Source organism: Leptonychotes weddellii, chromosome 13 (genome assembly GCF_054177405.1).
Source record: "Leptonychotes weddellii isolate Sample4059 chromosome 13, ASM5417740v2, whole genome shotgun sequence".
Lineage (NCBI taxonomy): Eukaryota > Metazoa > Chordata > Mammalia > Carnivora > Phocidae > Leptonychotes > Leptonychotes weddellii.
The window spans coordinates 55225204-55249807 of NC_138381.1; the positions used below are offsets into that span (position 1 = coordinate 55225204).

Consider the following 24604-nt stretch of genomic DNA (forward strand, 5'->3'; position numbering starts at 1 on the left):
TTAAATAGCCACATGTGGCTAGTGGCTACCACATTGGGCAGCAGAGTCCAGAAGAGGCTTCGCTTGGGGCCAGTTATGGCCCAACCCTTGAACAAGTTATTATCAGAAACTTTGCCTGTCCCGTTGGTTGTGTAAGTTGTCAGGGTGATGGGGAAGGGGATGATACTCAAAGGATTCATAAACTTTGTGAACGTTCATCTTGCTGAGTTCCCCTTATAACAGGTCACTACCTGACTCTACTAGAGAGTCATCAGGTCATGTACCAATAAAATCTTTCAGGAGTCTGTCTCTTCTTGCATATTTTGAATATTCCTCCTCTGAGTATTTTGTCAAGTAACCTTGATTCTAAAAACCACGGCTACAGGGTGATGGAGGCTGGTAGCCTCCATTTAACAATACACAATTTTCTTTGGGAGTGTGTGGATGGACAGGTGCTTTATCATGTCTTAGGTGGAAGAAGGGAGGGAAGGATTTGCCCAGTTCTAACAAAACAAAATTCACACAGTGCCAGCCTTTGGGAAAAAAGCAAAATAACTGTCTATAGGTAATGAAAGAGAAATATAGGTATAAACACACTGCAATTAAAAGATGAGCAACAGGGGTGCCTGGGTGGCTCAGTCGTTGGGCGTCTGCCTTCGGCTCAGGTCATGATCCCAGGGTCCTGGGATCGAGCCCCATATCGGGCTCCGCACTCAGCGGGAAGCCTGCTCCTCCCTCTCCCACTCCCCCTGCTTGTGTTCCCTCTCTGGCTGTGTCTCTCTCTGTCAAATAAATAAAATCTTTAAAAAAAAAAAAAAAAGATGAGCAACATAGGAACCAAAACAAATGATTATCATCATATTAATGATAATTTATAAGGGCAAGAAAGAAGTTAATGTCTAAAAAATTTGTTAAACCAAGAACTATCAATACAAGCATTTCATTTAGAGAGACAGAGATTACTTTCCTAAAGAAAAGTCAAGAACTAAAAGGGGCAGCACCCTGTCACGACACTGGAGACTGCTAATTTCCATCCTAAGCTTTTATCTTTTAATCTTGCACATAAAGTAGTTTGATGTGTGAAAAAAAAAACAGAAAGAGGCAGAAGGAAGCAGGAGATGGAACCCACCGAAGATGAAGTTGTCCGGCCGGAAGAGATGCCCGAAAGGCCCGGACCGTACACTGTCCATGGTGCCTGGCTCCAAGTCCACCAGGGCAGCCCTGGGCACGTATTTCTGAGCTGGAAGAGAACAAAGCCCACCCCCAAGGGTCACTTTCTGGTCTCCAGAGTCATGGACTGTCCCCTAGCGAGTCCCCCCAGCACAGCTGCCTGGACAGGTAGGAAGCAGGGTTTCTTCAGAGACAGGCCCGGCTTTCTTAGGACCCCAGAACCTCAGCACTGGGCGGGGCCTGGGGGAACACAGTTCCAGCTGAAGTTGTTCCGATGAGGAAACCAGCCCAAGCATGAATGGGCAGAGGAAGTGCCAGGAATAAGCAGGATGAGAAATCAGGTCTCCTGACGTCCTGCCTTCTGTATTTTCCACTTCACCCTGACACCTCTTTCCTGTTGGGAAGTTTTACTTTTTTAGCTCCATGGAAATAAACTGTATCTGTTGCAGCTAATTGCTGTGTTGCTCTACATTCTTTCCACTTTTTGGCACCTCCCTCATGCACACACATACATGAATCCAAGCTTTAGCCTGGGCACCTCGTTATAGGTACGATCCCATGGGCTGTTTCCGGGCTCCAGGCTGTTTCCTAGGGCCCCAGAGGGGGGTGGCCAGGATCCACTCTCATGTATGAACCAGTGTTGCTGTGTAGCTTTTTTGTTAGCAAGCACATTTTCATGCCTAGTGGGCAGGAACTTGTTCCCCAGTGAGGATGGGGTTAACAGGATTGCACCCTACAACTCCTGTCCAGCTACACACACATAGCCAGACTGAAGAAAGGAAATTAACAAGCTGGACCTGAAGGTTAACAGCAGATGCAATGTATAACTGGAATTTTCTTTAGTGCTATCTAGAAATTTCATATTCTATGCCCTGCTTGTCCAGACCTTTTCTTCTAGCTGCTGAATGAATAAATCCCAGTGATTTATGTATCCTGCTCTTCACAACTCTTGTGTGGACAAACAGCAAGTGACTCCAAAAACCAGATTAATTCTTTCTGGGGACATATGTCATGCATGTGGAAGGGTAGCATCTGTCATTTTCTGGGTGTTCTTTCAAAGTCTTAGTTTTTTGTTGTTTTGTGAAGGGCACCTATCACTTTTATAATAAAAACTGTAACAAATAATGTATACATATAGCCACTATATATATGTAGGTATCCAGGGCAGAGGTGATGTTATTCCCAAACTTGGATAAACCACAGCTTGGAATTTGTACTGAACTCCACCAATTATCCAGAATTGTCTGTAGTTTCAGCTTCCAGGGAGCATAGAGAGTTTTTGGAGGTCGGTAAAAGGTCAGAAAAGTCATTTAACTGAGTGCTTTTCAAATTTTTAGCCAAGAATCTCCATTAAGAGATCCATTTTAAACTGAAAAACAAAACAAAACAAAAAGTCGGACATGACCCAGTAAGGGATTTCACAACACTAACTAACGGGTTGTCTAGTTCAAGAGTTCAGACCCCGTGATGGGCCAAATTCGGCTGTTTGAAAGAAACTGACGGCGGATTTCCCGCCCCAGGGGAAGCGAGGGAGTCGGGCATCCTGCTATATCCCTGGAAAATTTCCGAGGGCAAACTACCCTAGCGCAAGGGCGGCATCCTGAGCGCCAACCTTGGATCGGTCGGAGAAGACCCGGGAAGGCCGGGGTCCCGGAGGGGTAAGGCCGGGTCCGGGAGAGGGATGGCCGGGGTCCAGGCGGGGGGGCCGAGGGTCCGGGACGGGATGGCTAGGGCCCCAGAGGGGGGTGGCCAGGATCTGAGGAGGAGATGGCCAGGGTCCGGGCGGGGATGGCCGAGGGTTTGGGAGGGGGACGGCGGGGTCCGACGGGGAAGGGCGGAGTCCCGGCGGCGCCGCGCTACTCACAGGATGACTCATTGTAGTAGACGTTGATTCTCTCCAGTTGCAGCGCCGAGTCACCCACGTAGCCTCCGGCTGGGTCGATACCGTGTTCATCGCTGATCACTTCCCAAAACTTGGGCAGGGCGAGGCGGGGGAACAGACGGTCAGAACCCGAAGCCTAGGGCGCCCTCCCCCGCGGCTCACGCCAGGGCTGGCCCGGCGGGGCGGGGTGCGCGGGGCCCGGCTGCCGAATTCCAGGCGCGCCTGAGCCGCCGGCGGCCGCTCCCAGCTTGGGTAGGGATAGGGGTGAGGGGCAGGGGGTCCCTGGCTGTGACGCCCCCTCCTCGGCCGCGCCACTCCTCGAAGCACTTCCCGAGTGCCGCGCAGGGCAGGGCTGGGCTCCGAGGACCGAGGCACAGAGAGGGTGCGCACCGGGGCGCCCGCACTGAGGGGTCGAGCCCCGACACCCCAGGCCTGCCAGCTGCCCACCCGCAGGGAGCCCAGTGCCCGGCCCACCTTGGTGCCGATCTGGTTCCCGCACTGGCCCGCCTGGATGTGCACGATCTCCCTCATGGCGGGCGCCGGCTCTGCGCTCGGGGCACTGGCTCTTCGGACCGCCGCTGCGACTGCGGGCCCCCGGCGCGCTCCCCGGGACTCGACCCTCCGCCTGTTCTCCACCCCCCATCCGGGCTGCCCCGACCAATGGCCGCGGGCCTCGCCCTCCCCGGCCGCGCCCCCTCCGCCCCCGCGGATCGCGCGCCGCCCCCGCTTCCCCCAGCGCCCGCAGAGCCCCCACCCCCGGGCCTCGCACTCCCGGGCCGCGCCTCCTCGCGTCCAGGCGGGCCTTGGGCCTCCCTCCTCGCCCCCCAGGCCTCCCTCCCCGGGCACCCCGCTGCCGGCGCCCCACCTCGGCTCGCCTCCCTCTGGGCCATCTTTCCCGGGCCGCTTCCACGCGGTGCTGTCCCAGGAGGGAGAACAGAAAGGGGAACTGAGGACGCCCTGCTGGGGAAGTCAGGCCGGGAAATGCGCCTACTGAAGCGGGTTTGGGGGCGGAGATAGGGGGAGACGTTGGAGACTTTAAAAGTGGGGAGGCGGGCGGGAAGGACGCGGCTTCGGCCCCCGCCCTCATTTTGCTGCCCTCCCTACCCCCCCAACCCCCCGTCGCTGACCCTCCCCGGAGGGAGACCGTTCCCGCTGAGTCGTCCTGGGCAGGCGGGGTCCCACCCGGATCCGCCCGGGGTGGGTTCTGGGGCCGCGCGGGCCTGGCTGGGCCAGGCCGGGGTGCTCTGCAGCTGTGGGTGCGCACTGTCCACCACCCCGCCCCCCGGCACCCCGCCAGCGCCGCGGGGTCAAACCCAGCGAGGAGACAGGCTTTGGGACACGAAAGTGGAGTGTTCCAGCGTGACTCTGACTCTCGTCCTCCCCACTGAACTTAGGGTATTGGTTCTTATGTCCTTGCTTTCCTGCCTATCCGTCTCGAAATACAGGTACCCTTCCATTCCCGCGATTCCGAAACGTTTGTAGTGGGGTTTAGTTAGAGTGAATACCTGGCGGCATCGGACAGTGAACACGCACACACACACACACACACACCTGTACACACGCACGCACGCACACCCCCTGCACAGTTGTCTACGCAGCCTCTCCACTGGGAGTCAGCGATGAAAAAGCTCTTCGGCCCCAGGAGGGCGCAGAGGGCTGGCTTCTACCTCTGCCGGCTCCCTCACCTTCCCTACTCCTGGGTGCCGGGGACTCCCTTTTGCTGTTCGGAGGGAGGTGTGCCTGTGTGCCTGTTCTTTACGTAAGTGCAGTGCTGGAGGAGTGAGGACGCCAGAAGGAAAGTTTCATCGGACACGTCTCCATGCTCAAGGGGCCGCGGAAAGGCAGGCCGATGCCGCAGAAGGAACGCAGCCCTCTCTGGGGACGTGAAGACAACTGTGCGGATGCAAAGCATGGCTCCATATTTCTTTTATAACATGGTGCAGCCCGGACCTCTCTCTGAACTCCAAACGTCCCGTTTCCCAGTGTTTGCTGGGCGGCCCCTCCTGGGCACCTGTTCCCTTCACACCCTCCAGCAGGTAACACAGTCCTCACTTTAGGGGCTGGCATCCGGGCCCTCTGGGCTCGGGCCCCTTACCCCTCCCTGCTCAGTTGCCCTCATTCGGCGGCCACCCGCTCTGTTTGCCCCAGCCAGCCTGGGCCCCTCTGCGGCCAGCCCTCTCCATAGGCATGCTCACCACGGACACCCACACACCTGGAAAGAGTGAACTCTTTCCAGTTCACTCCTACGGAAGCTTCTAGCTGGCAGGGCTCACTCACTCATGTACTCCTGCGGCAGATACTTAATGTATGCCAGGAGTAATCAGGGTTACTTCTGGGCATGAATTAGGCCCTCAGGGAGCAATAGTCCCTCTTCCCGGTGGTCTTGTGTGGTAGAAAGGAATGACCACTGGGTGGTGAGTCAGGGTGACTTGGATTTCAATTCTGGTTCTGTTTCCAGTTAGCTTTGTGTTCACTCCAATTCTCTGGGCTTCAGTTTATTCATGTGTAAAATGAAAGGATTATCCTAGGGGCTCTGATTCTGTGGCACCTTCGGTTGGAATGTACATCCACCAGAGACTTTTGCATGAGTTTCCCTGTGTGAGCACTTTAGGTGGGGAGACTCTGGAAAGCCCGGACTGCACCCCTCCCAGGTCAAATGGAAATGCCACACAAAGAGGAAGGGACAATGCTCTGTAATCTGCACCAGTAGTTTCTCTTTAGGTATATGAAAACTTTGGGAAAGTCCTCACGACTGTGTGGTTGGAAAGTGGTAGAGAATTTGAAATATTTTTTCTTTTGGAGTTTTCCAAATGTTTCCAATTTTAAGGATTAATTTCTTTAACCTTTGGGTCCCTGGCCCTGGTCCCCTCCCGCACCTTCTGTGATGCCAGGAAGCAGGTGAGGGGCCACAGCCCTGCCCACGCTCTGTCATCAGACTTTCAACCTGAGGTGACCTGGCTGTCCTCTTCTGAGTAGCCAGCACCCTTATTTAGGCTGTTTGTGGCCATTGCTCAATTTAATTACTGACTCCAAGTAAACGCTTCCTTTTTCCGTCTCCTGGTACTGAGTCTAGTGTAGGGAGCTGGGGGAGTGGAGGGCCTCGGGTTCCTGGGAGAGACTTTGCTCAGCTCTGGTCACACAGCCCCTGCGGAATCAAGCCACTAAGTAGCTTAAAGAAAGGTGTCTACTTCAGAAGCTTTGGTGGTTTGTGGAAATAACCACGTTTTCGATGTTACTCCTTGGGTGGGAATTTGAATCCGAGATATTTGATGGACTAAGAAGGCAGGTGTCAGTGGCTTCAGGAACACCCATCCCTGGGATTCGACGGCGGAAAGTTGATTTATTAGAGTTTCTAATGGACACTCCCTGCTGACCGGCACCCCAGCCTACCATCCACATCATGAGGGCGCGTAACTAAGGTGACTTGGGCTCATTGCCGCACGCTTTTCCACACAACTTATGGAATCATCACAACAACTTATGGACTCATCACAACAGTTACAGATGCTACTGCAGATGAGAAAACGGACGCTCAGAGCGGGCATCACCTTGCTGGCAAGTGGGCGACAGGATTCCAGCCCACGGCTAAGGTCCTCACAACGATGGGGCTGGAGCAAAAGGACACCTGGGTCTAAGGATGTGCAAGTTACAAATCAAGCCTACAAAAGTTTTAAAGGGTGCATTCTGTCCTCCTGCCTTTTCCTGTCTGGAAAGCCAGGTTCCAGTGTAGGATTCTCAGACGCCTTGGGGATTTGCATCAGGAGTGGGGGAGGGGGCTGCTGGCCTGCAGCCTCCAGCCCCAAGTCTCAGCTTGCCCCCATCTCTCCCTCTCCAACTCCATCCCACACTGGGAAGGGCCTCCTGGGCTCCTGGGAACACCCCAGACCCCCCAGCCCCCACACAGCCATCCCTGGGACACCACTTTTTGCACATCAGTGTCACTGTCCACCATGAGGGGGGCCTGGAAGCAGGTTGGGACGTTCGTGGGGGGCATTGAGTTTATCAAATCAACTTTACAACAAACACGACCTGACGTCTACCTGCTGGTGATGGAATTGTTGCCATGTTGTGTGGCAATTTGGCAAAAATGGCAGCATGTCTTGCTGTAGTCAGATGGCTTTACCCAGCCCAACCTAAGTGTGTTTGTATTTTCCCAGTCATGGAATCAGTTCCAACACTGACCATTTTCTCTGATACTGTGCATAATATAACAGTCTTCAGTCTGTTCTAGAAGGAAGAGCTCTGTGTGAGGTGACAGAATCCTGGGATCTGATCCCCGATGTGACCTCCAAGCCTCAGCTTCTTCCCCAGCAACATGAGGGGGTTGAGTGACTAGATACAAAGACCTTGAGCCCAAACATCCAGGACTCCCCCAGCACCCCTAGGCCATACTCAGGGGATCTTCCCCCCTCATTCTCCCTCACCCTGGCCCCTTATCTTGAGCCCACACACTGCAGGGTGTGCAGGGTAAGGGGTTGAGGCCCCAGCACACCCAGGTGTTATGGAGGAGGGGAGAGAAGTGCTGGGAGGGGCAGAGGTCCTGATGGGGAGCTGCCTGGGGAGAAGGGGCTCTGGAATGTCCCTGCCAGGTGACCTAGGCTGGAGGCCAGGGGAAGGAAGGAAAGGTGCCTTCATCCCGGGATTTTTAAAACCAGCTGGGGCACCTGGGTGGCTCAGTTGGTTAAGCGACTGCCTTCGGCTCAGGTCATGATCCTGGAGTCCCAGGATCGAGTCCCGCATCGGGCTCCCTGCTCAGCAGGGAGTCTGCTTTTCGGAGCTCTGACCCTCCCCCCTCTCATGCTCTCTACTGCATTCTCTCTCTCAAATAAATAAATAAAATCTTTAAAATAAATGAATAAATAAAACCAGCTGAAGCAGGACACTGTTCAGGGCTAGCCTTGGGCAGCTTATATTTTTAAAAATAATCTTTGTATTATTTTCCCATTAAAAACTAGTAGATGAGGGGGCGCCTGGGTGGCTCAGTTGGTTAAGCGACTGCCTTCGGCTCAGGTCATGATCCTGGAGTCCCGGGATCGAGTCCCGCATCGGGCTCCCTGCTCGGCAGGGAGTCTGCTTCTCCCTCTGACCTTCCTCCCTCTCATGCTCTCTGTCTCTCATTCTCTCTCTCAAAAATAAATAAATAAAATCTTTAAAAAAAAAACAAAACAAAAAACTAGTAGATGAGTTATGCCAGATGAAAATTCTGGAGATCTGTTGCACAACACTGTGAATATACTGAATGCTACTGAATTGTATGCTTAAAAATAGTTAAGATGGCACATTTTATGGTGTGCACTTTTTTAAAACCATAATTTTAAAAAGGGTGGGGTAGTAATAGACAAGCTTCACAAAAGTTGGAAAAGACTGAAAAGTAAACAAAAACCAAAAATTCAACCCCCAAAACACCATTAATTAATTAGTTAATTAATTAATTAACGTTTGGACGCATTTCCTGGCAGTCTTTTTTTTTTAGTTAACATATAGTGTAATATCAGTTTCAGCGGTAGAATTTAGTGATTCATCACCTCCATACAACAGCCGGTGCTCATCACAGCAAGTGCCCTCCTTAATTCCCATCACCCACCTAGCCCATGCCCCGCCCTCTTCCCTTCCAGCAACCCTTCCTGATAGTCTTACTCTACAACTAGTTTTCTTTCTTTCTTTCTTTCTTTTTTTTTTTTAAAGATTTCATTTATTTGATAGAGAGAGACACAGTGAGAGAGGGAACACAAGCAGGGGGAGTGGGAGAGGGAGAAGGAGGCTCCCACGGAGCAGGGAGCCCAATGTGGGGCTCGATCTCAGGACCCTGGGACCATGACCTGAGCCAAAGGCAGACACTTAACGACAGAGCCACCAGGCGCCCCCTACAACTAGTTTTCTTAAACTTAATTAGGTTCATGTTGCCTGTGGGCTTTGAAACACTGAACTTTGTAAGTGTAGCTTCTTCGCGTTTGCATGGTGCTTCATAAAAACCATCCTTAATGACCGCACAACATTTTATAGAGTATTCTAATTATTCCCTTCTGTTGGGTTATTTGGCTTAATTTCCAATTTTCCACTACTATTTCCACTATTCCACTACTGTCAATAATGCTTCAACAAACATCTTTGTGCATGAAATATTTTTGAATTTAGAATTGAAGATTGGTTCCTAAACGTGGAATTACTGGATCAAACGCTATGATTAAAAGGATTCCAATCCCTGTTGTCAGTCCTCTTTCCAGAAGAGAGGCAGAGAGGAGCAGTGCAGGAAAGAACTCATTGCAACCTGAGGATGAGAACCTCTTTGTGAAGAGGGAGATTCTCACCAACCCCCAAACCTCCTCTCCTGGTCTCTAGATACCTGGAATTCTTTGAGAGAGAGAGAGAGGGAGACAAAGGCTGTGCTTTTCCTTTAAAGAGGAAATACCTTAGAGGCTCAGCTGGCAGGGGCTTTGAGGTCCGGTGTGTGTGAATGAAGGTATGGGGCCCTGCCCTGATTTTAGGTGGAGGTGGGCCCTGGGAGACCCAGCCTGTCACTGAGAAAGGGAAGGACATTCCCACCAGCTCTACCCTAATGTGGAGTCTGCCCTAATGTGGAGTCTGCCCTAATGTGTTGGGAGCCACACCAATACAACTCTATATAGCCCACAGGGCCACTTTACTCGAACCTGTCCTACTCGATCCCTGACAGTTTCATGTGCAAAGTGTTCTCTGTCCCTTTCTATGTGACTTCTGCAGTGTCCTCTCCTTGGGAATGTTAGAGCACAAAACTCTCTTGCTAATAAAATGAGGTGGCTGGGATTAGTGCCTCGTGGAGCTTTGAGACTGGACAGAGTAGGTTGAGTTTCAGCTCTGCCACATGGGGAAATGGGGGTTATACTCCAGCCTTACCGGACTGTTGGGCAGATTGTGTATTGGGTATGTAAAAGGGTCTTTTCGTTTGATGATGAGATTGCCTGAAAGCAGGCACTCAGCACGTTTGTCTTCAAGTATGTACCATATAAACGCATAAATCTCTCATTTCTAGAACTGCAGAAGATAACTTCGTTTTGTTGCAGTCATAGGGCTATAAAAAATTAAGTTTATGTTAAATGAAATAGAAATTGATTTAAGTGATTGTGTGATTTGGAAGGTTGTGTGTGTGTGAGAGAGAGAAATAGAGAAATAGATACTTAATTACCTCTTCTTTATTTTTAAAATTTAAATCCAATTAATTAACATATAGTGTATGTTTCAGAGGTAAAGGTCAGTGATTCATCAGTTGCATATAACACCCAGTGCTGGGGCACCTGGGTGTGGCTCAGTCGGTTAAGCGTCTGCCTTTGGCTCAGGTCATGGTCCCAGGGTCCTGGGATCAAGCCCCGCATCGGGCTTCCTGCTCAGCGGGAAGCCTGCTTCTCCCTCTCCCACTCCCCCTGCTTGTGTTCCCTCTCTCGCTGTGGCTCTCTCTCTGTCAAATAAATAAATAAAATCTTTTTAAAAAATAAAACCAAAAAACCAAACACCCAGTGCTGATTACATCACCTGCCATCCTTAATGCCCATCACCCAGTTACCCCATCCCCCCACCTCCCCTCCAGCAACCCTCAGTTTGTTTGCTGTGATTAAGAGTCTCTTATGATTTGTCTCCTTCAGTGATTTCATCTTGTTTTATTTTTCCCTCCCTTCCCCTATGATCTTCTGTTTTGTTTCCTAAATTCCACATATGAGTGAGATCATATGATAATTGTCTTTCTCTGACTGGCTTACTTTGCTTAGCATAATACCCTCTAGTTTCATCCAGGTGGTTGCAAATGGCAAGATTTCATTTTTTTTGATCACTGAGTAATATTCCATTGTATATATATACCACATCTTCTTTTTTTTTAAAAGATTTTATTTATTTATTTGACAGAGAAAGACACAGCGAGAGAGGGAACACAAACGGGGAGTGGGAGAGGGAGAAGCAGACTCCCCGAGCAGGGAGCCCGATGCGGGACTCGATCCTGGGATTCCAGGATCATGACCTGAGCCGAAGGCAGTCGCTTAACCAACTGAGCCACCCAGGCGCCCTATACCACATCTTCTTTATCCATTCATCTGTCGATGGACATATGGGCTCTTTCCATAGTTTGGCTATTGTGGACATTGCTGCTATAAACATCGGGTGCACGTGCCCCTTCAGATCACTACATTTGTATCTTTGGGGTAAATACCCAGTAGTGCAATTGCTGGGTCGTAGGGTAGTTGTATTTTCAACTTTTTGAGGAACCTCCATACTGTTTTCCAGAGTGCCTGCACCAGCTTGCATTCCCACTAACAGTGTAGGAGGGTTCCCCTTTCTCCGCATCCTTGCCAACATCTGTCATTTCCTGACTTGTTAATTTTAGCCATTCTGATTGGTGTGAGGTGGTATCTCATTGTGGTTTTGATTTGGATTTCCCTGATGCCAAGTGATATGGAGCACTTTTTCATGTGTCTGTTGGCCATTTGTATGTCTTCTTTGGAGAAATGTCTGTTTATGTCTTCTGTCCATTTCTTGACTGGATTATTTGTTGTTTGGGTGTTGAGTTTGTAAGTTCTTTATAGATCTTGGATACTAGCCCTTTATCTGATATGTCATTTGCAAATATCTTCTCCCATTCTGTCGGTTGTCTTTTGGTTTTGTAGACTGTTTCCTTTGCTGTGTGAAAGCTTTTATCTTGATGAAGTCCCAATAGTCCATTTTTACCCTTGCTTCCCTTGCCTTTGGAGATGTGTCTAGGAAGAAGTTGCTGTGGCTGAGGTCACAGAGGTTGCTGCCTGTGTTCTCCTCTAGGATTTTTTTAAAAAAGATTTTATGTATTTATTAGAGAGAGAGAGAGAGAGGAAGCACAGGCAGAGGGAACAGCAGGCAGAGGGAGAAGCAGGCTCCCCACTGAGCAAGGAGCCTGATGCGGGACTCAATCCCATGACACTGAGCCAAAGGCAGAGGCTCAACCGACTGAGCCACCCAGGCATCCCTCTCCTCTAGGATTTTGATAGATTCCTATCATCAAATACTTACCTAGTTGATATAACAGTAAGTGTTCAATTCTATCTGTTAGTCAGGGAAGAGAAAGCAGAGGGCCGGAAGAGGACAAAAAAGAAGAGACAGACCTCCATGCTTAAAAGGAAAAGGAGAAATATAGAGAAAATGGGCGATGTATTCCCACTGATGGATCTGCCCCTGGGGGTACCACCCAGGCCTGTCTGTCCCAGGACTCTCCCTCTGCCTTGCTGGACCAGCTCCCTGTCAGAGCCTGGGGGATCAAAGCTCCAAGGTCAGAGGCCCATCAGTCTGTTCTGTCTGGTTCTGTCATAGGATACTATTTTGAGTATTGAGGATTCATTGATTTATTCACTCTTTTCTTCAACAAATATTGAGTGTTTATTGCATCCCAGACACTGGGCTACGACTAATTATAATTGTCATCAAGTTTTAGTAACCTCTGCAGCAGATAAAAAAAAATAACAATTATAATGATGTGATATGCTGGGAATAAATAGCGATTGCCACCATTCTTACTATTAAATGACTTGGAAACATTTTTTTCATATTAATATTAAGAAAGAAAGTGATGGAAGTGAATGAATGATTCTGCCCATAAGTGTGTGAGAGAGGGCAGTTATATGGGAAACATCATGGAAGGAGAATTTCAATGGGACTTATTTGCACAAGCAGAGCAGACACCCCCCTCCCCAGGAAAGCATGAGAATAATCAACTAGACGCCCAGGACCCAAAGGGCCCGTTTTAATAAGATTCGGGGTCTCCCAACAAGGCTGGGAGGCCCCCAACAGTGAGGGTGACTGCATGATGCTTCTGACCTTCCGGGCAAGGAGTGGACCTGTGCACCAAATCCCAGGAAACAGAGTTTCCTGGGGACATCCTGCGACCTCCGCCTTCTCTTCCTGAGGTTGACCAAAGTTGCTAGCATCTCATTCGTGATGAATCCCATGAGCATTTGTATGCGTGCCAAGATACATTTTTTGTGTGATAAAAATCTTATAGGCCTGAACTTGTGTCCATTGATTCCTAGAAAAAAGATTTAATTTAATTTATCGCTGCCCTGAACCTTGACCCTTGGTTCCTGCCATGGAACTTTACCTCCCTGTGACGTGGACACTGCTCTGGGTCCCCCAGCCTGAGCTTCCTGAGGAGCTGGAGCCTCTCCCCGTGCAGCCCCTCCTTCTTCTTTCTTGCCCCCCTCAGCGTCACCTCTACCTGTATCTTTGCTTGGAGCTCTGGCAATGTGCTCCAGCCACCCTTGGGACTTCCGCCTGTGCCTCTGTCAGAGCCCCTCAGGCCACGTCCCTCACCTCCTGCTGACATGTGTCAGCTGGCCCCTCCCTGCCCCGGGACGCGACCGGGATGTTTGGACCTGTTCATCTTTCCTCCAGCCCTTCCTACCACTCACTGAGCTGTTCTGTAATGAAATGGTGCCGGGAAAGATAGTTTAAAGTTCTGCTACACTTTCACAACTAGAAGCACAAATGGGACTGTTTGGGTTTTTGCTATTTACCCCTGGGGCTTGGATTAAATTAAGTAAATGTGCATCATCCCCACCCCAGGCTTGGAATAATCTGATGCGCTCTTTTTCTGGTCCCAGGTTCCAGCTGGACATGACATCACCACACAGGTAAGTCAGCATTGAACTTCCAGTCTGCCCTGTGTGTCTGCTCCAACCCCAGTATCATGTGCTCACTGTCTCCATGATCACGTTGTCCATTGTCCCACATTTAGAAGTCTTACCTCCTGGACTAGACTGTAAGCTCCCAAGGTTAGAGACTAGACGTCCTGTATGTTGTCCGCAGCACCCAGTGCACTGCTTACTATGCACAAGCACCCAGTGGAGGCTTGTAAATGACGAAAGTAGAGTGGAAGAAAATTTGCGATGCAGAGGACTTCGAAGGGATGACCCAGAATATTATGATGGGAGATGAGGAAAAATTTAGTAATGCCTCCCTGAACAAAGAGGTGTCCACCAGGGTTTTCTCAGAATTAAATATAAATTCAGATGGCATTTTTAAAGCAGAATCAGATGGTTTACAACTGATTATGATCAACCAGTTACTTGCCCGAATTCTGTGCCTAGTTCTCCCCCAACAGGCTAGTTAGGGACTGAGTTTTCATCTAGCCATGGCCGTGGCCCTGGGTGCTCCCGCAGGTGGTGGGGCATCTGGGAAGGCGGGGGACAAGCCTTGCGGCCACTGTTCCACAGCTCTGGAGTGCGGTGGGTATTTCCACCTGACAGGTTTGCTGGGAGCACCTGACGTAACGTGCGTGAAGGTGCCTACGGACCTGAAAGTGCCAGACCAAAACAATGTGACGTTTTGATCGTTCGTTCTCTGTAGTAAGAGACAGTTATTTGGAGAGTTCAGCTCAGTTCAAACTGGAGCCCACCGCGCCCAGCTGTCTCAGCTGTCCTCAGGAATTTTGTGGCAGCCCCTCCCTCGCTTCTCAGCTGGCCCGGTGATTCAGAAAGCACCCCTCTCCACCCACCCTGATGGCTCATCTCCCAGTTCTTTTGCTTATCCCTCCTAAAGTGTATCTGTGACTCACTGCCCAATATATGCTATACGGCTCACTCACTTGATCAGGAGAGATAAAGCCATCTGGTGCTGTGTCCACAGTGCTCCAAAACAGGGAGCACTGCACTTTATGCAACACATCTCATTTAAGGCCGTCCTTTCCAAGGCAGGTCTTATTCCCTCTTTTACAGATGAGGAAACCAAGTCTGAGAGAGACCAAGGAACTTGTCCCGGCCTCTGGCTCCTTCTTAGACTCTAGCTGCTGCTTTTTCTTTTCTCCTTTTACATTTTATTGTATTACCGTAAGAGCACTTGAGATGAGATCGACCCTCTTAGCAAGGCATACACTGTATCATTATTGGCTATAGATACAAGGCTGGATAGCAGACGTCTAGAACTTACTCATCTTGCTCAACTGAAACTTCATACCGCTGATGAGTAACTCCCCATTGTCTAGATCCTAGCTGCTTCTTTTTTTTAATATTTATTTTATTTTATTTATTTGACAGAGAGACACAGCGAGAGAGGGAACACAAGCAGGGGGAGGGGGAGAGGGAGAAGCAGGCTTCCTGCCGAGCAAGGAGCCCAATGCGGGGCTCGATCCCAGGACCCTGGGATCATGACCTGAGCCGAAGGCAGACGCTTAACGACTGAGCCACCCAGGCGCCCCAGATCCTAGCTTCTTAAACAAGAAACCGGGGCCGGGAGCTCGGGGGCTGTATCCACACTGACATAATGCAACCGAACTGTTTCAGCCGCAGTAGAATTGATTGGAAACTGATGAATCAGGAAGACCTATTTTGTCTGGTGTTTATTCCAGGGAGAGCTGGGCGTCACAAGGCTGAGATTTTCTCCCTGGCCCTGCCCTTCCCGTTCATCCTTGCTGGACGAGAGCCCGCACTCACCCACCGGACAGACACACTGAGCAACCAGCCTCTACTCCAAACAGACGCCATGCCTCGTCCCCTCTCTCATCTGGCTTCCACTCAACACAGCAGTTGGAGAAGTGGCACCTCAAGGGCTCCCCGACTATTTTTATGTGGCCATCTGCCTTCTGGACCGGGCCTGGCAGGCAGCAACAGGCCCGAGGAACGCCACAGCAAGTGGGTGACGCCCAGACAGCTGAGGACGCCCAGCCCTGCCCCTGACTCTTGTTCTAGGGATGCTGGAAATGTGGTGCAAGGGTACCAAGAGGAAAAAGAAAGGCTTTTTCATGCCGTAGCTGGGGGTGCTGTGGGGGCCCTTGGTTCCTTTTCCATTTCTAGAACAAGCTAAGGCCGGTTCAGTCCTGCCATTGCCAGGGCCCAGGTGGCAGGGCCGGGCGGGGAGTACAGTGTGTGGGGCAGCAGTTTGGGCCACCTGCTGACCTCAGGGCCATCAGAGGAGAGAGCGTAGCAAAGATGCTCTGCGGAGGGGGTGCGCTCCATGAAAGCCTCGGGCTTCAGTTGTAATAAGACCCTGGGGTGTCCCTGCAGCCCACCCTGACTGAAAGCTAAGCCTGGGGCAACATGGAGGCAGGCAGGGCTTTTCCGTGGTCAGATCTGTGGTTAGAGGAAGGGTTTGCCTCACTCATAGCTCCCTGGGACGGAGGAAGCATTACAAATCAATCAATAAAAGCCCCCTTTGCGGGGCGCCTGGGTGGCTCAGTCATTAAGTGTCTGCCTTCACTAGGGGTTCGTGATCCCAGCGTCCTGGGATCGAGCCCCATCTCCGGCTCCCTCAGGCTCTCTCCGGCTCCCTCCGGCCCCTCGGGTTCCCTCCGGCTCCCTCGGTCCCTCCGGCCCCTCCAGCCCCTCCGGCCCCCTGCTCTGCGGGAGGTCTGCTTCTCCCTCTCCCACTCCCCCTGCTTGTGTTCCCTCTCTCGCTGTGTCTCTCTCTGTCAAATAAATAAATAAAATCTTTAAAATAAAAGGCCTCTTTGCAATACAGAAAATTTTAAACAGATGCATATCAGACATAAGATATTGAACCCAGCTTCATGTGGAAGCATTTCTTTTTTTTTAAAGATTTTACCTATTTATCCTAAAGATTTTACCTATTTATCGGAGCAGGGAGCCCGATGTGGGGCTCGATCCCAGGACCCTGGGAGCATGACCTGAGCCGAAGGCAGATGCCCAACAACTGAGCCACCCAGGTGTCCCCTTTTAAAAAAATATTTTTAATTAACATATAACGTATTATTTGTTTCAGGGGTACAGGTCTGTGATTCATCAGTCTTACACAATTCACAGCACTCACCATAGCACATACCCTCCCCAATGTCCATCATCCAGCCACCCTACCCCTTCCACCCTCTCTCCTCCAGCAACCCTCAGTTTGTTTCCTGGGATTAAAAGTCTCTTACGGTTTGTCTCCCTCTCTGGTTGTCTCTTGTTTCATTTTTCCCTCCCTTCCCCTATGATCCTCTGTCTTATTTCTCAAATTCATGTGGAAGCATTTCTTCAACAAACCTTGACAATACACCTGTCTCCTGATAAAAGAAAGAAAATGGTGTATTCATGTCAGATTTATAGTAAAGGCTTCATTTGCCTTTTTCAGGAAGAAATGGGAAAATAAATGGGTCAGTATATTGAATTTCTGTTACGTCTTTCTTTCTCCTCAATGTAAAGGATGTTTCCTTCCCAAGCATTTATGATGTCTGCTACCTGCCAAACCCCATTCCAGGTCCGCGTGCTCCATCAGGCTCCTGGGGTCAGGAAGAGGTGGATCAGGGCATCCGGAGCCCTGGGCTGGCACTGGTGGGACTTTGAGAAAGGCACCTAGATTCTAGGCTTCCTCATCTACAGGGTAACCATGATAATGAGGATCTTAACTGCATTGTTATGAAAATCAAATACAATTATCTTCAAACTATGGAACTATCTCGTAATCATAAAAACATTAAAAAATTTAAAGAAGTTATTTGGAACATGACTGACCCAACAGGGGTCAGAATTTTTCTGTGGGCCCCTAAAACTGCCCTCCTTCTAGAAGGAGAGGTTGGACAATTGAACTGAATTTCTGCCCTCCCTGCGGCAAGGACTCTGGTTGCAAATGGCCGATGGCCAGTGAGGGGCTGGGGCAAGGGCACGAAGCAGAACTCTCCCTCTTGCTCTTCCTGCCTCCTCGCAGGACCCCAGCACACCCACTCGGGCCCCGGGGTCATGCCAAGGAGCAACGACACCAGAGCTCAGGCAGCCCTGACTCCAGCCTCCCAAGGACATGAGCACCTAATTCCCTGTGCCGGACCCTTCCCTGCTGGAGCTGTCCACAGTGGCTGTTCCTCCTGCTTTGAACCCTGCCTGCAATGGCAACTCAGAGAATGAACTGGGGGACACAGTCATGGGCGGCCATGGGAGCAGAGACGGCCCCGATCCCGCTGCCCCTGTGCTCTCCCTCTCGTTTCTATGAGGTTTGGTCTCTGTGTTGGTCTCTTGGGCTTTTTAGGTGGCAGGGACCACGGATGCCTCTTGGACCACATGCGTGGCTTTGTGTTTAGCAGCTCCATCCACACATTGGAGAGTCGAATACCAGCTGTTCCTCAAAGAAGGGTCTGTTTGTCTCACCTGAAGAGCAGGAAGGGATGCAGTGCCGAGAGAAGGGACCCCCGCCACAGAAACGCGTAGTCAAGACAACCGAGCCGAGCACTGGACTCCGGCATCTGGGGGTTGCCTTTGCTGTTGCTGAAAGATCCTGCGCAACCAACCACCCCAAAATACAGCGGCTTGAACAATGGGCATTTCTTTTCTTTTCTTGCCCCCCCACCCCCCCACCCCCCACCCCCTGCCACTTGGCTGGCAGCTCTGCTTGGGGCTGCAGGTCATCCGCGTGTAGCTGCAGGCTGTGGGGCAGGGTCAGTACCTGGGGCCCTGCCGAAGGGGCAGGGGCTACCTGGCCATGTTCTCATCTTGACCACCCTGCGGGTGCCCAGGGCAGGCCAGGCATACACACTGCAGGCTTGGTGTGAATATACCAAACCCGCCATCATGGGGCTCCAGCACCCAGCAACACTCTATGTACCAGCAGGGAGGAAAATAACTCGTCTCCCCAGGAGCTTAAGAGACAAGCCTGCTTTGAGAGGATCAGCGAGGAAATTGTTGCTCATGTCTGATAAATTGAGTTCATCTGAGTGTCTGTTTTTATAAACTATTTTTCTCATTTGTGACCTGCCTTAGAAATTTTTGTTATTTTTTTCCAGCTCTCAGGAACTATGTGTATTCCTGCCATTATTTAATAGAACCTTACTGTTTGTGTTTATATTAATATTTTCGGCCTGTTTCAGCAGCGATTATCTTATTCAACTCTTATAACATTGCTCTTGGGAAGGAAAAATAACATTATACCCATTTTACAGATGAAGAAATTAAATCTTAGCAATATCAGTTAACTCCCCCAAGGCCACCACAGCTCGCAAAATAGCAGAACTTGGAACTAGCACCTAAATATTGTAGGAGTCTTCAAGAAAACATCTGTGTCTGGCAAACATAGGGTGATATTAAAAAATGGCAAGAACTAGGACCATAAAACTTGAATCAATCAATCAAAATACAAAATGAGGGGCACCTCGGGGGCTCAGTAGGTTAAGCGTCCGACTCTTGATTTCGGCTCAGGTCATGATCTCAGGGTCATGAGATTGAGCCCCAAGTCTGGCTCCAAGCTTAGCACAGAGTCTGCTTGAAATCTTCTCCCTCTGCCCCTCCCTCCCTCATGAGCATGCACACACTCTCTCTCAAAAATAAAATAAAATAAAATAAAATAAAAAATACAAAATGCTTTCTTTTTATTCTTAGTTAAACAAAACTATATATTATAGGAGTGCCTGGGTGGCTCAGTCGTTAGGCGTCTGCCTTCGGCTCAGGTCATGATCCCAGGGTCCTGGGATCGAGCCCCACATCGGTCTCCCTGCTCGGTGGGAAGCCTGCTTCTCCCTCTCCCTCTCCCCCTACTTGTGTTCCCTCTCTCGCTGTCTCGCTCTCTGTCAAATAAATAAATACAATCTTAAAAAAAAAACCCAAAAAACCCTATATATTATAAAACTCCCAATCATGTGATATAATTTGTAGCATAATTTGTTGTCATTTTAGTAATTTTCAATCACTTTTTGATTTTTAGGAAATGTTCATGTGATCTCCCTGTATAACTTGGTGGCTGCTAGCTAAAAGATGCCATTGTCTGAGCCATGGTCTGACACATGGAGTGACATCGATAGACATTGGGTGACTTGTATGGAAACTCCTCTTCACATCAATGGTATTGCTCTTGGTATTCACGAGTTCTACAAAACCAACAGTAATTCCATTCAAAGGACTTCTGGACTTCTCTAACACTGCCTAAGATTTTATACAATATTTCTGTCGTTAACCAAGCCGTGAAAACACATTATTAGAATGCCATTATTTATTAAATGGCTTCATCTTGTTGATTTTTATTCATTTTCAAGCCATGGAACATAATTCAATAACCTGAAATAGTGTAAAACATTGTTCTGGGGCACCTGGGTGGCTCAGTTGTTGGGCGTCTGCCTTCGGCTCAGGTCATGATCCCAGGGTCCTGGGATCTAGCCCCACATTGGGCTCCCTGCTCTGCGGGGAGCCTGCTTCTCCCTCTCCCCTACCCCCCCACTTGTGTTCTCTCTCTCGCTGGTCTCTCTCTGTCAAATAAATAAATAAAATCTTAAAAAAAAAAACAAAAACATTGTTCTGTTTTTTCACTTTTGTCATCAAACCACAAGTGCATTATAATGTAATTGATCAGACATAATCAATGGGAAAAAATAGTTTTCTCCTGGAGTTGATGTTCATTGTGTATATCGACAAATGGTGTTTCCTGTGCCTCCATTTCAAGTGTGCCTTCTTCTTCAAGCTCAGTTTATTTTAAATATTTGGTCACTTTTACAATTTATGGAATTAATCTGTCATTTTTAATAACTGAAAATGTTCTTTCTGATGCAATCAAAAGAAGTATTGGCACTTCTCCTAGACTATAATTTATAATTTCCAAATCTCTCTTTTAGATGTTTTTTAATAGTTTTCGTTTCCAAAATTTTAAAGGCTTCCAGTCCAGTTGTGCATTACAGTGAATATACAAAGTGTGATGCAGTTTTCACACTGCTTTTCTAGCTCAAGCCATAGAGACTGCCTATTAAGGCTTGACCAGTCTTCTTATTTCAGTTCCCAGCTTGTCAGGTGCATTAGACATTTTATTTTATTTTATTTTTAAAAGATTTTATTTATTATGAGAGAAAGAGAGGCAGAGGGAGAGGGAGAAGCAGGCTCCCTGCCTGATATGGGACTCAATCCATGGACCCTGGGATCATGACCTGAGCCTAAGGAACCTTACCCGACTGAGCCACTCAGGTGTCCCTGTCTTTCTTCTTAAATTCACTCTCCAGCAAGATGGGGAATTTACAAACCTGAGTCATTTGTGACTGAATAGCTCCCGTTACTTTAAAAAAACATTCTCACATTCTTCCTGAAGTTTCACCCTTGCAATCAGCCTGAGATCTGATTCAGAGTCAGTGGATATTTTATTCTAATAATACAGATTCAAAATGATGCTCAGGGAGGCTGTGCCCTGAGTCAGGCAGAATGGGAGGTGGGCAGCCAGGTGGAGGGGAGAAGGATGGTCTTCCGGTGTAGGACCACACACTGTAGTTTCCACTAAAGCTGAGCTTCTGAGTGGGCATCGAATTCTCAGTCTGAGAAGTTTTATACTGTATTTTATTTAGATGATCATGTTATGCATCATATGTGTATTTCAGTCTTCTGTGTATTTTTTGTGCTTCTTATTGGGGTGTGGCAAATAATTCTCCCAAGAAAAGAGTAGAGGGGGACTTCCTTCCTTGATTTATTTATCCTATTAACTAACAAATACTTACTGAGCACTTTCTATGTGAAGATGCTGTGGTAGGTGCTGGCAGATGGGAGGACGGCGTCCTGTGAGGGGAAGCTTGGCAGTGATCTGAGCAAACCCAGAGTTCTCAAAGGGCAAGTCAGAGTCTCGCTGCCACAGTTTAACTTCAGCAAGCGTCATCTACATGAAATTGATGCTGTTAACTCGAATTTAGTGGCTGTTTCCAGTTTTGTTTATATGTTGTGTAAATTTGAAAAAATAGTTGTATAGAAGCGATCAGAATAAAGGGTTCATACCTGATTTTATGTTTGTACATATTCAAATAATGTTGTAATGAAAATAACAGACCTTCTTAGGGCTCTCCCTGCCCCCCCACCTCTCACATGAACTCTTGAGCAGTTTCAGGTCGCTCCCTTAACAACGCAGGTGCACGCAGGCACACAGCAGGGGCACACATCCGTGCAGACAGCATGCGCACGCACACACCATGCACACGTGTACATGTGCACACCGCACGTACACACACACACACAGCATGCACTCACACGCCTACATTAGCACACACTGGGTTCCCAGCACAGCCAGAGGCACTCCGGGCCCCAGGACCTAGGAGCCTGGCCGGGGATCTTCTCGCCCTCCCAAAGGTTTAGAAGTCGCCCTGGGAGGGATCCTAGAGATATCCTTCCTGCACTGGCAGCTCAGACCCCCCAAGAGGCCCCGCCGCCTGCCCCAGGCTGCCCTCCCCCGCCCCCCACGACGCCCCCTCTTCGCTCGCGCCGCGCTGGCCCTGGCCCCAGACCCCTCCCGGGCCTCGCACTCTGAGCCGGACCCCCAAATCAGCAACACCGTCTGCTTCCGGTCTGACCCTTCCGAAAGCTTGTACTGTCAATTAGCTTGTACCAGCCACCCTGGCAGAGACTGCAGGGCAAGTCCCAGTTGAAGAAAGGAGCCTGCGCTCCCTGGAGCGCTCCCTGGAGCGCTCCCTTCCGGCTGGGGGGCGGGGCCGGGCCGTGGGAGACCCCGAGCCGCCTGGGTGAAGGCTGGGAGGGACTGCGCCGCATCCCGGGGAGATTAAAGGCACTGCCTGGGGAAGTAGGTAGGATGGATTTTCTATAACTCAAGAGGACAGAAGTAGAACCTGTGAGTGGAAGTTTTAGGGACACAGACATTTGACTTAAAAAAAAAAAGAAAGAAAAAAAACGAACAAAACTGTCCACAAATAGAATGAGCTGCCTTTGTGAGGGATGTAACCCCTAAAAGTGTTCATACCAAGGATGAGGACGGAGCACCGCCGTCCAGGGTGCGGTGGGAGGATCTCTGCATACACCCACCACACCGGGACATCTGTGACTCAGGTTGAGACAACAGCTTGGCCTCAGGGGGCCATCCTCCTGAGCCAAGTGCCCTCATCTGGGCTCCATTCAGCCCTTGAGGAGAGAGGGATCATTTCTAAAGCAAAATGCCATTTGGAGTGGTAATTCACCCTGGTGCATTGGGTACAGGAACGAGTGGAAGTCACATCCTTTTAGATTTTGTTGTTTGTATGTTTGAGGTCTGACCATACACCAGTGAGACAAGTGTTGGCAGGCTTGAGTGCCATCCCATCTCAATTGTCCCCTCATTGAGTTCCCGTGAATCATGTCCAGGTGGACAGGAGAATGTGGTGCACAGCATCCGTGACCAGAGCAGTGATTTCTGTGCATGGGCACTCTGTGCACCCACCCTCCCCGAGCCTTCCAGGGAGGGTGCCGAGTTTGTAGCCTGGCCTTTGCGCTTGCTAAGGGGGTAATAGAAGTAGAGGCTAAGCTCACTTAGAAAAGGTGGAGTCCTTTTGGAAGGGTCAGATCCTGGATCCTGGATCCTAGATCCTGGAGTCAGAAGCCTGGGGAGCTGACACGTGTGTGGATCTGCACTCCCCCTCCTGGTGGAACCTGGAAGCCAGCACACCTTGTAGTTGTCCACGCCTGGCACAGAGCAGGAGCCCCAACACCACAACTGTTGTACGGTGGGGGGGCCCTCAGGTCCTGGCCAGGCCCGGGGGGGACCTGGTTCCAAGCAGTGGAGGCGTGAAGACTCCGTGCAGGTGGCGCGGCGGAGATGCGGTATGACCTTCACAGGCTGAGCTCCAAGGCCAGTGGGCATCTTGGGGGAGGCCTGGGTGGGACATGAGCCTGGCTGGTGCCTTGACATATTAGCCCCCAGAGCACCTGTCTGTGACACGTTTTGACCTTGGCCTCTCTCTGAGGCCAGGGAAGGAGCCCCCTCGGAGCTGGGCTTTTCTCCGGGTATGACAAACATAAGGACCTCCAGAACAAGCCCTGTGTTTGCAACTGTTCACGTGAGGGTGGTTCCAACTCCCTTGTAGAAACTAAGATAATTGTAGCAAGGAACGGGAGTCCTACAAGAGAAAGAGAGGGATGCTCCCCACAGCTTTATTTACATACATTTTATTTATTAGAGAGAAGTTGGGAACCCGAGGCAGGACCCCCTGAATGGGAACAGCACTCCTCAGATGTGGGGGCAGGTCACTGTCTGTGGCTTGTCCCTGGGCCATGAGCACACCAGGTGGCTTCCTGGAGAAAGGCCACATTCTCCCAGGTCTGGGCGCCGAGAGAAAGCAACCCCCTGTCCCCAGGTTGGCCAGACACAGGGCCAGGCTCTGGCTTCTCTGTGAGGAGGCAGCTCTGAAGGGTGGCCAGGCTCACCTTTGCTGTGTAGGAGGAAAAGCATACCGCTGCCAGGCTGTTCGAGGAGAAAGAACTTTTCTTGGAGGACCTGGATTCTGGTTTTAAGGCCCTTGCCTGATTTGTCACTGACTTGGGGTCACTGACGGGGTCCCGGGGCGAGCAGGCCACAGACACTTTCCCCGGGGCTGGGCAGAAGGGTAGAAATGTGGTGAATTGGAAAGTGCCAGGCTGACAAAAGGCGCTCTGTTAACATTTTTTAAGCCTGTGCCAAGAACACCTGTCTGGGAAGGGAATTCTCGGACCACCTCGTTTTAATCCTAATTGTATAGATACAGAGTCTTGTGACAGGTAAGTCTGCTCACAGCCGAGCGATTCTAACCAGAGTCTGTCTTTGGCCATGCTAACGTTCTCAGTCCATGCCAGGCCTGGTTACCCAGTCGAGAGGCCAGGATGTGTGGGGACGTGGAGCTGTGTGTGTGTGACCGAGAAAGGGGGCACACTAATAAACACTGGGGTGCACACCGAAATAGGAGGTCACGAACTC

At 50.1% G+C, this 24604-nt stretch overlaps 1 protein-coding gene and 1 long non-coding RNA gene across 5 annotated transcripts in view; one reads left to right on the plus strand and one right to left on the minus strand.

Moving 5' to 3' along the window:
- The window catches only part of TUBB6 (tubulin beta 6 class V), a 16280-nt gene extending 12617 nt beyond the window's left edge, over nucleotides 1–3663 (minus strand). Inside the window, exons 1-3 of one of the 2 annotated variants that reach the window (XM_006749929.3) lie at nucleotides 3506–3663; nucleotides 3014–3122; nucleotides 1109–1219 (exon numbers count right to left, since the gene is read on the minus strand). In XM_006749929.3, coding sequence (XP_006749992.1) covers nucleotides 1109–1219; nucleotides 3014–3122; nucleotides 3506–3562 — 277 coding nt within the window. In that variant the 5' untranslated portion in view covers nucleotides 3563–3663. Of the gene's footprint in view, nucleotides 1–1108; nucleotides 1220–3013; nucleotides 3123–3505 lie in introns of those variants that run through there. The other variant, XM_031021188.2, reaches the window with a different exon arrangement.
- LOC115938007 (uncharacterized) lies at nucleotides 2580–20693 on the plus strand. Of its 3 annotated transcripts, none has more exons than XR_004073204.2 (3): nucleotides 2580–2807; nucleotides 13621–13650; nucleotides 19634–20693. It is a non-coding gene; the product is annotated as an uncharacterized LOC115938007 (long non-coding RNA). The 3 variants fall into 3 exon arrangements; XR_014139852.1 differs by lacking the exon at nucleotides 19634–20693 and adding an exon at nucleotides 17152–19291; XR_014139851.1 differs by lacking the exon at nucleotides 19634–20693 and adding an exon at nucleotides 15363–16377.
- The last annotated feature ends 3911 nt before the right edge of the window (nucleotides 20694–24604 follow it).